General features: G+C 35.4%; 1 protein-coding gene across 1 annotated transcript in view; it reads right to left on the bottom strand.

Moving 5' to 3' along the window:
* Window positions 1-12,987, bottom strand: part of spock2.L (SPARC (osteonectin), cwcv and kazal like domains proteoglycan 2 L homeolog) — a 101,716-nt gene that overhangs the window by 23,162 nt on the left and 65,567 nt on the right. The window contains exon 2 of the mRNA XM_018225395.2: window positions 9,023-9,031. Coding sequence (XP_018080884.1) covers window positions 9,023-9,031 — 9 coding nt within the window. The remainder of the gene's footprint in view (window positions 1-9,022; window positions 9,032-12,987) is intronic.

Below are 12,987 nucleotides of genomic sequence, written 5' to 3'. Positions count from 1 at the left end.
TCCTTCTGCATGGCTGAACCGAATCCAAATCCTAATTTGAATATCCAAATTAGGGGTGGGGAGGGAAATTGCATGACTTTTCGTCACAAAACAAGAAAGTAAAAAATGTTTTCCCCTTCCTACCCCTAATTTGCATATGCATTTGCATATGCATATTAGGATTAGGATTCGGTTTGGTATTCGGCCAAATCTTTCGTGACGGATTCAAGGGTTTGGTCGAATCCAAAATATTGGATTCAGGGCATCCCTACTTGAAGAGCTAAGCTTAGGGGCTGTTGCAAATCATAAAGCAGAAAATTAGTTTTGCCTACCATTCAGGGCTGATTATTAAATTCTGATGCTTATTGCACTGGTTTCTGAGTTCCTGTATAACAAGAATCTGAATTGATTTCTAATCGTGACTTTTTTTGTGACATTTACATTCTATATATATAGTATATTGTTAGTCAGTCCCTAAGCTCAGGTAACTGACAGCAGCCCAGAGCATGTGTTTTAAATCAGCAGAAAATAAGACGGGGAGCGACTGTGGGCGTCTTCAAAGGCACAGATCTTCACTATTAAGGGGCTGTGGTGGCCATAGTCTAGTATAGAACACCAAACTGAATGTTTAGCATTTCTACCCTAGTTCTTTGTTTTTTCAGTTTTCAGGTAGTTCACCAGAAGTAAAGACTTTTTCCAATTACTTTCAATTTTCTATTTGTGACTGTTTTGAAGTGGAAAGTTTAATTTATTTCTGGCGAACAATCTGAAAAAGTGTTTAGAAGGTGAACAAGCCATTTAAGCTTTTATTCTCCCAGGTAAATTAATAATCCTCTATGCTGTAAGGCCAAAGGCTGCAAAAATGATGCAAAAAGAGACAGTGCTTGATTGATTGGACAGCTCCAATAGCTGTTCTTCTATAATAAATTTCACTTGCCATGAAATTTTCACTGTGCATTGCATTCATCTTCAGAATCAGAAAAAAAGACTTTTACAGTAACTAAGAAACGATGGCTATGCAAATTCTGAACATTTCTCTAATGCCAGAGCTGGCAGTCACGGGATGCTGATGCTGATCAACGTAGGGAAGATCAAATACATGAGCCAAAAGTCCAAAGGTTATTAAAATATCAAGCAAATTTCCTGCTTCTGGATTAAGCTGCACAGCGCTTAGCAAAGAGATCATATAGACATGTTGTCCTTACCAATTTGCAACACTGAGTGGTTTTTGAACGATCATGTCAGTGGCCACTAACCTAATGCCTATAAAACTGTCAAAATAAAACCAATGAACTATAAGATTTTATATATAACAATATGTTTTCTAGAATCTAGTCTTAGAAATGTAAAGCCTAGCAGAGGTCATTTACAGGTTTATTGTGTTTGGCTACAGATCGGAACCACTTTTGCAGCTGTCAAACAAAATGCACCCCCAAGACACTTTGCATTCTAGTTGCCTCTCCTTTATAGAAGTGGTGCTGTAGAAACTGCAGTTTTATTTCCTGAACTGATAAAAGTGTGAGTAGGTATCTTCATTCCATAACAAAATTTAGAACCCAGATCAAACTGAATTAAACCATTGCACAATCTTATTCTGAGTTTCACTGGGAATAATGCAGGATTAATGTGATTCCATTCACCAAGTTTTGCCCTTTCATGTGTGGAGATTGGAATTTAGCAAATTAAATCGAATAGCAGGTTTTTTGTTAAGTGCCCAGTACCAACATTTACAGAATTAGCCTGATCTGGGTCAGACTGGATTGTGTCTATTATGAAGCGACAGTGGGAAAATCACACAATGTAGTTTGTCTGGGTTTGCAGCTTTGAATGTAACAGGCGGCTTTACTGGCTTTGTGGCTGCTATAAAGACATTTAAATTCCATCTTCTTATAAGAACTGAAAAATCCATGTTTTGCTTTTCATATTAGACCTTAATCCTTGGAGGAAGGGAACATATTGTTCCTCAGAGTGTTTTGTATGTGATGGTTCTCACAACAATAAAAGGTAATAATATTAATACAATACGCATATTTGTTTTAGCTCATGAAAATTTGATTTGTTCTACTGCCTGAGTTGAGTTTGATTGGCTGTATATTCAGACCGTAGCTACTTTACATTCTTCTGCTGATGGGTGACTTTTAACAAATGTCAAATGCTCAATAAAACAAGTTTAAACCCATGGGGAAGGGGTAGAGCAGAAAAATGAGATCAGGAATGGTGGCGGAGGGTAGATCAGGGGAAATCTGCATGAAAATACTCAGTTACTGTCAAAACAATATTGCTCTGGTACAGTAGTAAGCAGTGAGCATCATCAATATTTTATTCGCTAAATTCAAATGTCAGCATCTTAGTAAGAATAGCTTAATGGAATTTTCGTCATCAATATTTGTCAGATTCCATAAACAAATTGGGGGCTGCCAGATAAATCTACATAGCTGCCACCTTTAGAGGCATGTAAAAGAAGACAAATACAGTAGAACCCCCATTTTACATCCCCTGTTTTGTGGTCCCACCGATATATTATGCATAATAAATTTCCCTGATTTTACATATTACTGGATTTGACACCATTTTTTTCTGGTCCCATGAAAAATGTAAATGGGGGTTCTACTGTACATTATTTAGACGTGTTTTGCCCCAAACCTAGCATTTATGAGGATTTATGATGCTCAGAAAAAAAGTGGGCAGGAAACATGGTAGCTGCAAAATGACAGTGTGTGACATGAAAAATGGCTTCCCTTTCCATTAAAATTAAAGCAGATAAGATATCAAGCTAGCTCTGAGCCTTTAATCCTACAGATACTCTCCCATGTATTATAGTTGCACACTTTTAAACCATGTGCCATAGTTGTGCCTGACTAATATTTACATTTTACCTTTGCCTTTTCTGCTTCTGCCAATCACCATTTCTTATTTTATTGGGGCTCAGGTAGGTATTTCTAACATCAGGGAAAGGTTCTGTGTGTGACTTTATTTAGGAAGCCCCTGTCATGGTAGGTACTAAGTATAAGGGCATATACCAAGCAGAACTACAGTAGCTATAGCAGGGAATGGCTGATAGTGTTCTGATTACAGGGAATAAGAATGGTAGGAGGAGATTCTGGAGGGTCTACTGAGAGTGAATCTGGATTTAACCAAGGCAAATATAATGCTTCTGTAACTTCAGTTTTTTAGAGGAAAAAATTATTTGTATGTATGTATGTATATTTTTATTTGTATAGCGCTCCTTGAAGGCAAAGCACTGTACAACAAAACAATAAATTAGTAGTAACAAACAAGGGGTCATTGAATTAAAACAGTACCATAGGTGCATTATTATTTATTCACATAAATATAAAATATAATTACAATACAGATTAAGTGCTCAGTGTCAAGATAACAAAAGGCTAGAGGACCCTACCCCGAAGGGCTTACAGTCTAAATGGGAGGGCAACATACAGACACAATTCGGAGGGGTATTAAGGTGCTGTAGGTTATAGTTTGTTACACTGTTATATAAGTTTTTGTTATAATTACGTATTTGTTATAATTCTAACCATTTATGCAAGCATAGTATTGTGTGCTTGTACTAGTATGCACAGTATGCTTTGTATATACACAGGTGTATCTGTATGTGATAATATGAAATGAGTGAAAGCTCTGGTGGGAGTGCTCCACCATGACTTTTTAGAGACCAGACAAATCTATGAACTGCACAGTTCCCAATTCACCCAATCTTTGTACTGAATAGATGTTTCAGCCACATCTATTGTTGGATTATAACGTACTGTCTTGCATGAGAAAGGCATAAACTGAAGGGATGAAAATACAATTTTGCCCCTTTATAGGTCCCTGGTAAGGCCTCATCTGGAGTATGCAGTGCAGATTTGGATTTTAGTCCTTAAGAGGGATATAAATGAGCTGGAGAGAGTGCAGAGACGTGCACCTAAACTGGTTAGAGGGATGGAAGACTTAAATTATGAGGATAGACTGTCAAGGTTGGGGTTGTTTTCTTTGGAAAAAAGGCGCTTGCGAGGGGACATGATTACACTTTACAAGTACATTAGAGGACATTATAGATAAATAGCAGGGGACCTTTTTACCCATAGCCACTGCACCAGAGGCCACCCCTTCAGACTAGAGGAAAATAACTTTCATTTGAAGCAGTGTAGGTGGTTCTTCACAGTGAGGACAATGAGGTTGTGAAATGTACTGCCTGGCGATGTTGTGATGGCTGATTCTGTTAATCAGGGGCTTGGATGATTTCTTGGACAAGCAGATTATCCAAGGCTATTGTGATACTAAAATCTATAGTTAGTGTATGAATATATATATAGTTTGTGTGAGTGTATGGAGGGGTCAGTGTCAGTGTGTTTGGATGCTGGGTTTCATTTGGAGGGGTTGAATTTGGACATTTGTCTTTTTTCAACCCCACTTTTTAACTATAAGAAAGAGCATTGAGGATTATCATATAAAATCATATAAAAGGGAATTATATGAGAATGGAGAATAGAAGGGTAAGGGCAGAAAAGTCAAAATAAAGAAAAGGGAATGGCATATGGAGGAACAGAAAGGAAGGGGAGATAAAATAGGGAGAACACTATAGAAGAGGACAGCAAATGAAAAGGGAGAGAAAGGAGCAGAAATAAAATGCAGAAAAGGAGAGAGAATCAAGAATGAAGAGAAGGATGAGGGTGAAAAAAGAAGGTGAGAAAAAAGTATATATGGAGAAGAAATATGTGGAGTATTGAGAAAGAAAGAGCAACGAAGACAGATTAATGAAATGGAAATTAGAACAGAAAGAAATGGCAGAGAATAAGGTAGAAGAATCGATACTGACACATTTTTGTAAAGCGAATGAGTAAAACGGATAAATATCCTTGTGCTACAGCTGTTTCCATGCTGCCGTATGGATTTCCAGAAAAGAACACATCTCAGTTCTTTAGGAAATGATTTTTTTAATATAAAGTCAATAAAGACTACAGGTGTCATTTCATAAAAAAACCTAAATATACATTTCAGCTACTCCTTTATTTGATAGTCCAGTATACTATATTTATTTTTGATCAAATGTACAGGCTTGGAATCAAAAACCAGTTAAGACAGCAGTATTACCTCTGTATAAAACCTCTGATATATTGATACATTATCTGCTAAACCAATAAGAAATGACTGCAGCAGAACCTCAGTTCCACTTCTGCTGTGATTACGTAAACCTACCTGCTAGTTTTTGGGCCAAAATACTCCATTAATTGTTGAACTCTTGCCCCAGCTTGTTATTGCTGTAGCGGCACACTTAAACACTGGTAAGATCATAGCAAGATAAGTTATTGATTGGCCACAGCACAGCTGTTACAATGTCAACCTGTTCATCCATAAAATATTGCTCTCTCTCTCCCCGGGGAGCCATGTGAACACATTGGATTTATTAGTGAAAGAGAAGAAAGCATATTATTGAGTTTTTGCCAAAGGGTGAAATAAATTCTATCATATCTATAGGATTCTCTATATTCCCTTGTGTTACTATCTATGTATTTTATTAGAAAAAGAAACACAATTCTTACTTACTTCGTTCCTTATAGGAACAATCAAGGAGATATAACCCAAGCACGTGTTTCATATTGGCTGTAACATTTAACTGAACATATCTCAATGTCAGGTCTTGAGTAAGAGGTTATGAAATGATTTGTCTCCGGTTTATAGACATGATAGAAACATAATAATGGAAATTCCCACAGAGCTCTCAAAACCCTATAACAGATTGATATACATATAAAACAATCACTGTCATAATGAAATCTCACCATAAAACTCTACTTTAATTAGTCTGCAGATTGTTTTCTGGGTTCATTTTTCAAAATTATGAAAACATTGTTACTTAGTGGTTTACTGTTTTCCATCTGTGAAAGGTTTTTATTTCCCCTATAATCAACAAGAGCGATGAATATCCTGTAAATTATATCCTTATAAACTGTGCTTAGTGATGTCATCGGTAATAATTGGAGCTCAGTGATATCATTTCTGTCACATGACTCACTGAAACTTGTGTATTATAATAAATAAAGTACCCCCTGTTGCAAAATATAAGGATATTAGAAGTCACCTTGGAGTTCCATGACCTGTATAAAAACAGACTTCAGCCTCATGCTCTTATATGGTTATGGAACACCTCGGTAACTTATAATATCCTTTTATTTTACTTTATTCACTATATAATTTCCACCTTCTGGCAATATCCTAGCATTGCTCCATTGACAATTTTAATAGCGTGCCTTTATACAGGTACAGGAAAGCCAATATACAAGAGAATGTTGATTATTAGCATCAGATTTACTTAAACTCAGACATGGGACTTAAAACATGGGCCAGTAACTGATTAATTGACCCAAAAATCTGTCACCTAATTATACAACTTTCAGCTCTTCGGCTGTTGTGAAGTTGAAAACTCCAGTATCACTTGACAGCCGAATACTCCTGTGTGATACAGGGGTTATAGCTAGAGGGCCACTGGACTAAATGAATGTTATTTCTATTTATACTGGCTACATGTTCATCCTTTTAGCTTGGTATTAGAACATTTTAGTTATGAACAATCTTTTTTGGTTACTATTCAAATGCTTACACACAGATTTTGCCCTGCTAAATGACTAAGGGGCCCATTTACTTTGCTCGAGTGAAGGAATAGAATAAAAAAAACGTTGAATTTCGAATGTTTTTTTTGACTACTTCGACCATCGAATTGGCTACTTCGACTTACTACGACTTCGACTTTGAATCGAATGATTCGAACTAAAAATCGTTTGAATATTCGACCATTCGATAGTCGAAGTACTGTCTCTTTTAAAAAAACTTCGACCCCCTACTTCGCCACCTAAAACCTACCGAGGGGCAATGCAAGCCTATGGGGAAGGTCCCCATAGGCTTTCTAACTATTTTTTGGTAGAAGAAAAATTGTTGGATTTAAATCCTTCGAATCGAACGATCTGAAGGATTTAATCGTTCGATTTTTCATTCGATCGTTCCATCAAACTATTTGCGGTAAATCCTTCGACTTCGATATTCGAAGTCGAAGGATTTACATTCGATAGTCAAATTTCGAGGGTTAATAAACGATCGATATTCGACCATATGTAAATCTGCCCCTAAGTTTTAGGCTTAAAAAGAATTGTGCTCAAAGAGTAAAAAAGTCACAATTACTGTATGCAAAGAGCCATCTCTATATACATTTTTTTGGGTTTATACACATGACGGAGAGCTGTCATATTGCATGCCTATTATGAAATAGACATCAATACCAACATCTATTTAAAAAATAATTTTGGCTACTAAGGAAGCTGTTGCTATGGTGGATATGAAGAAAATTTGTGTTACCTTTGCTAAGCCGTGTTCTCTATTACGATTTAAATAATAAAAGATATAACTATAACTTCAAATATGCAGATAGTCAATAGACAATTACGAAGATACTCTTCATGTAATCATAGACAATAAGTAATGACTTCCTATTTAAACTTATATATTTAACAGTATATAAAAAGGCAGATGAAGCCTTGAAGCCTGTCTGCAATCACTATACTGATTCAGATGCTGGAGAACAAGTTGTTACTAGCGCTAGGGTAGTAGGTGTGAAGGTTTTATTTGCATGAGTACAAAATGAGTATAAAATGTTTTGCAGTTGACACGATAGGCATTTATAGAATAGGTGTATTTGTATGTAATATATTTGGTTTAATTTTAAATCAAATAAAGACAAGCAAGAAAAGTTGCACATAATGAAAATTATTATTATATTCTTTACACTGAAGCACAGAGATCACCCGCTCCTGCTATGTAATGCAAAAGCCTTTTGTCCATTCTCAACTGAATTATGTATTACGGTCTTGCTGGAGATGGTAGACTTAAGCATGAGGGTGGGGGCATAATAATAACACCTTACATGACCTTGTTAATGGATTATTTTGGATTTTACCTTCAGCATGTCTCTGCTATTTGAAGTTTTGGGTAATTGTATTCATTTTCCAATCAACCCCTTTTGTGATGTAAATTTGAATGTGGATTGGGAAATTATTACATACTATAAATCTATATTAAACAACAAATTCCTGTAGTACAGTAAGGGGAAGCAAATTCGCAGAAATAAAAACCAGGTTGTGCAGTTGTCAGCTGCAGCTGAAAAGAATGTTCATGTGTGGTGCTGAATGGACAGCTCCATTGTATGTACAGCGGGTAGGAATTGTGCTTGCGCTTGCACATTTTAGTTTTCTAACAGTGTCACAAATTCTCAGTTGGATTAAGGTCAGGGTCATTGTAGGACATTTAGCTTGTTGTTCTTGAACTAAAGAACTCAATTGTTCCTTAATCAGAAGCATGTTTTCTGTTCAGCATTTCCCTGTATTTTACACCATCCATTCTTCCTTCTAGCTTAACAAGATGGCCTGCTGATGAAAAACTGTAAGTCACTCTAGATATTTGTTGACCATATGTAGAACTCTGTCTAACACTGGCATTTATGGGAGGATGGCACAAAATAAACCATTAGGTTAAAAAACAAAAAAGTTTTCTTGCTATATATATATATATATATATATATTCCACTTCCACTTTTTGCCCAGGTGCAAGTTAAATTTCCATATATTCTCCAAGAAGACTAGCAACATAAATATATAAATATATATATATATAGTATATATATATATATATATATATATATATATATATATATATATATATATATATATATATATATATATATATATATATATATATATACAGAAAAGTAAAGTGGTGGTAGAATCATTGTGTGTGTTGCTCTTCATCAACAGGGATTGGGCGTCTTGTTGAAACAGAAGGAACATTTAATTGTGCTAAATGCAGGGAAATACTGCAAGAGCAACTGATCTGCAAAAAGCTGAGCATGAGGCAAAATTTCATCTTTGATCAGGAAAGTAATCCCAAACACAAGGCACAATAACAGAGGAATGGCTCAACAATATCTGACAAACACAATTTAAAAATATTTTTTTTATAGATGTATTAAAAAAAGAACGTAATTTGAACTACTCACCTCTACCTCCTGAAGGGCAAAGCATGAAATGAAAGCAAAAAGAAAAAAAACATCTTAGTTAATTGTTTTAAACAACAGCACACTGTTATTTAGTATACAGAATAAAACACATATAACACACACAAACACTTATAAAGATAGTCTAAATAGATACATATCACATTCCTAGTTACTACACATATATTAAACTAGTGCTTCGTGATTCATTAAAGATATGCCATTGCAAAGAAAGATAACCAAATAAATACAGAATTTCTGGGTTCTTTAACTTTCTTTTTTTGCTTCAACCACTATTAATAAAATATATATACCAAGTGGCAGTGCCATAAATAATAGATTCCTTTCAACAGAAGTGTGTTATAATGATAGCTAGATTCTTAGCAGTAAATTAGCTACAGTACATTTACAAAGCAAAAGACTGAGCTTTAATGATTTTATAAGTTGCCAAGCCAACATATTATGGCACTGCAAACTTACCTATTTATCTGTGGTTATTTTTTTTGTCAGCTGGCCCCTGAAGTGCAGTATAAGTAATTACAAAATGCTATATTAAATGCCATCATCATGAATACATGGAACACTATCCCCTCATGCAATAAGTACTGTGAAAAGACATATCCTATAATTGCTCTCCATACAAACATTATATTTTTGGATATGAGACCGTCTTCTCCTAGTCTTACCATTTTTTACATTTCTCCTATTCCTCCTAAATTGCTCCTACAAATATGAGCCCCTATGTTTCTTAGTTTGCACGTTTATCTAGTAGACATCTGTCACAAGCCCCAAACCCAGAAGCCATATTGATGTTCTTTAATGGCATCAACTAATAAAGAACTTACAGTGCTCACCCGGGGGAATCTGTGTGTTATGTTTGCTGAATATGTTCCGAGAGGTACAGGGTTTTCCGATGACTAAGAAAACCAGCCTTTGGCATGTATCTAGGGATGCTCCCTATTCACTATTTTGGGATTCGGTCAAACCAAGAATACATTGTGAATGATTCACCCGACAACCAAAACAAATTCAAACCCTAATTTACATATGCAAATTTGTGCTTTTAAGGGTTTGGGTTCAGTTTGGCCAGGCACTTGGATTCGGTCGAATCCAAATTCTGCTGAAAAAGGCCAAATCCCAAACAAAATCCTGTATTTGGTGCATTTCTACATGTAACTGCAACATCCATCCTAGTTGGCATCATGGTTTCCAGTAGTTCCGTGAAAGCTGGGTACTATTCTTTCTCAATGTGAGCAACACATTTTAAAATAAATGGTCCCAAGCTAATGGTCACCTGACCACTGTGGCAGTATGTATCCCAGCTGCCAGCTTTTCTACCATAGCTAGATTTCCCAGACCTGATGAGCAATTACAGTAATGTGAAAGCTTACAATTCTTCCATGTGAACATTAGATATATATTTTACAGGTTCTTGCAAGTACAAAGGCAATAGCTAATGCTTTTTAGACGAGTTAATATTTGCAGCATCACAAGTAGCCTCCTATCATGGGAAATAAAAATATGCAAATGTAATTCAGCTTTGACTTCATATTTCACACAGTCACAAATTCTGACCACAGCCTTATTCAGCATCACACAGAAAATCCCTGCTGTTACTCATGTTGATGTATTAGTGCTTTATCTGTATTTGCCATATTGCGTCCAGCAGGCCAGAAGGAGCACAGATCCCAATGCTGGTTCTGCTTTAGCGCTGATAGTGATATAAAATCAAGGAGTGCCCTTACATTCTGGTGAAAGAGCCTGCACTCCATAAACATATGTAATTAAAAAACTTTCCATGCATGGAAATGGTTATGACTTCACAAGGAAACTATTATAACATCCTCTGTAAACCACCATTTGGTGCTCATAATTTGGCAAATTAGCTCCTTGAATTTTATCGGAATTCATATATATACTGTATGTAACAAAATATGCAATGCTGCATACATTACAGCTGCAAAATAATGTTCTTTAGATTTGGAACATATCCTACAAGTTCACAGATATTTATTGAATTTGAGACAATAGGTGAAACATAAAATATATCCTTTTATATATATATATATATATATATATATATATATATATATATATATATATATATACATACATACATACATATACAGTATGATACTGCACCCAGGCATCTGAAACCATGTGTCGAGAGTGCCGGCTTCACGATGAACTATATATATATATATATATATATATATATATATATATATATATATATATATATATATATATATATATATATATATATATCTCTTCATAGATTAAGTCTACTACAAAATCTTGTAAACAAAAAATAAACCCAATAAGCTGGTTTTGCTTCCAATAAGGATTACTTATATCTTGGTTTGAATCAAGTACAATGTACTGTTTTATTACTACAGATAAAAAGGAAATCATTTTAAAACATTTGGATTATTTGATTATAATGGAGTCTATGGGAGATGGCCATTCCATAATTCGGAGCTTTCTGGATAATGGGTTTCCAGATAACGGATCCCATACCTGTATAGGCATCTATTACTTTGCATAGAATGGTTTCTATAGACTCCAATGAAACAGTGCCCCCAGAGACAAATTATACTGAGAAATTGTAGGTATTATAGTTTTAGAGAAACATGACAGGCATTCTGTATAACATACATTTCCTATTGTAAAATTGTAACTAAATAACATTGACTGACACAACATGTAAAAACACATAAGAAATGGGAGAGATAATCCGGTATTTTCAATGTTTCCATGTGAATGGCATTATTATAATTCTATACCCATCATGGTCATAACCCACAAATCTGTCTGCACTCTGGAACACCCCAACCAATGCTTTACCCCCCAGGGTGCTAAAAGCCACAGGTGAGTAACCTCTGCCTTAAAGGAATTGTACAGTGTAAAAATAAAAACTGGGTAAATAGATAGGCTGTGAAAAATAGAAAAAAAATCTAATATAGTTAGTTAACCAAAAATGTAATGTATAAAGGCTGGAGTGATTTGATGTATAACATGTCAGTCAGGACTCTACTTCCTGCTTTTCAGCTCTCTTGGTTTACACTGACTGGTTACCCTGGTTACCAGGCAGTAATCAATCAGAGACTTGAGGGGGGGCTACATGGGACATTTCTGTTGCTTTTGAATCTGAGCTGAATTTTGAGGATCAATTACAAACTCACTGAACAGAAATGTACCATGTGGCCCCCCTTCAAGTCGCTGACTAGCTCAGAGTTATAGAGCTGAAAAGCAGGAAGTTGGATTCTGGCTGTTTTATTAGACATCTGTTCACTCCAGCCTTTATATATTACATATTTGGCCAACTAACTATATTAGAAACATTTTTTATTTTGCACAGCCTATCTATTTACACAGTTTTTATTTTCACACTGAACTGTTCCTTTAAAGTATCTAAACTAAATATGTATACATCATTTAGAAAAATTAAAACAATTAAAACAAGTCAATATCTAGAATAGTTATTCCAGGTATTCTATAAAATAATAGACACTCGATACAAATAGGGGGATGGGATAGGTAATTGGCAATTCACAAGGACAGTCGATAAATGATATTGTACACTAACAAGAGTGTGCAGATCCAGCTGGTTTATATGAATTACAGGCCCATTCCCTTGGGCAAGGAGAATTCACCAACCACCTTCAATTGTGGAGTTGTGTGCAGGTGTTTAAAGGGTCATTATATCATTTCTGTATTCAGAGAACACTACATGCTTTGCCAGCCTTCTTCTTTCTGCATGTGGGCTATTTTACCTTTAACGGTAATTCAAGCTTTTACCAAGCCAGTTACTGTTACTAACGCTGGTCTGAAATTAATGGCATTAAAGATCTGCAATAGATTACTGTTATTCACTTGACCTTCCAGGCAGGTAGTTTGGTGCACATATACACATACAGAGGAAGCAGACCCTGCAGCTGTGGGGGTCATATATATTATATTCCTAT

Source organism: Xenopus laevis, chromosome 7L (assembly GCF_017654675.1).
Source record: "Xenopus laevis strain J_2021 chromosome 7L, Xenopus_laevis_v10.1, whole genome shotgun sequence".
Classification (NCBI taxonomy): Eukaryota; Metazoa; Chordata; class Amphibia; order Anura; family Pipidae; genus Xenopus; species Xenopus laevis.
Note: the sequence above shows the minus strand (reverse complement) of the source record. Positions and strands in the feature narration are given on the sequence as shown.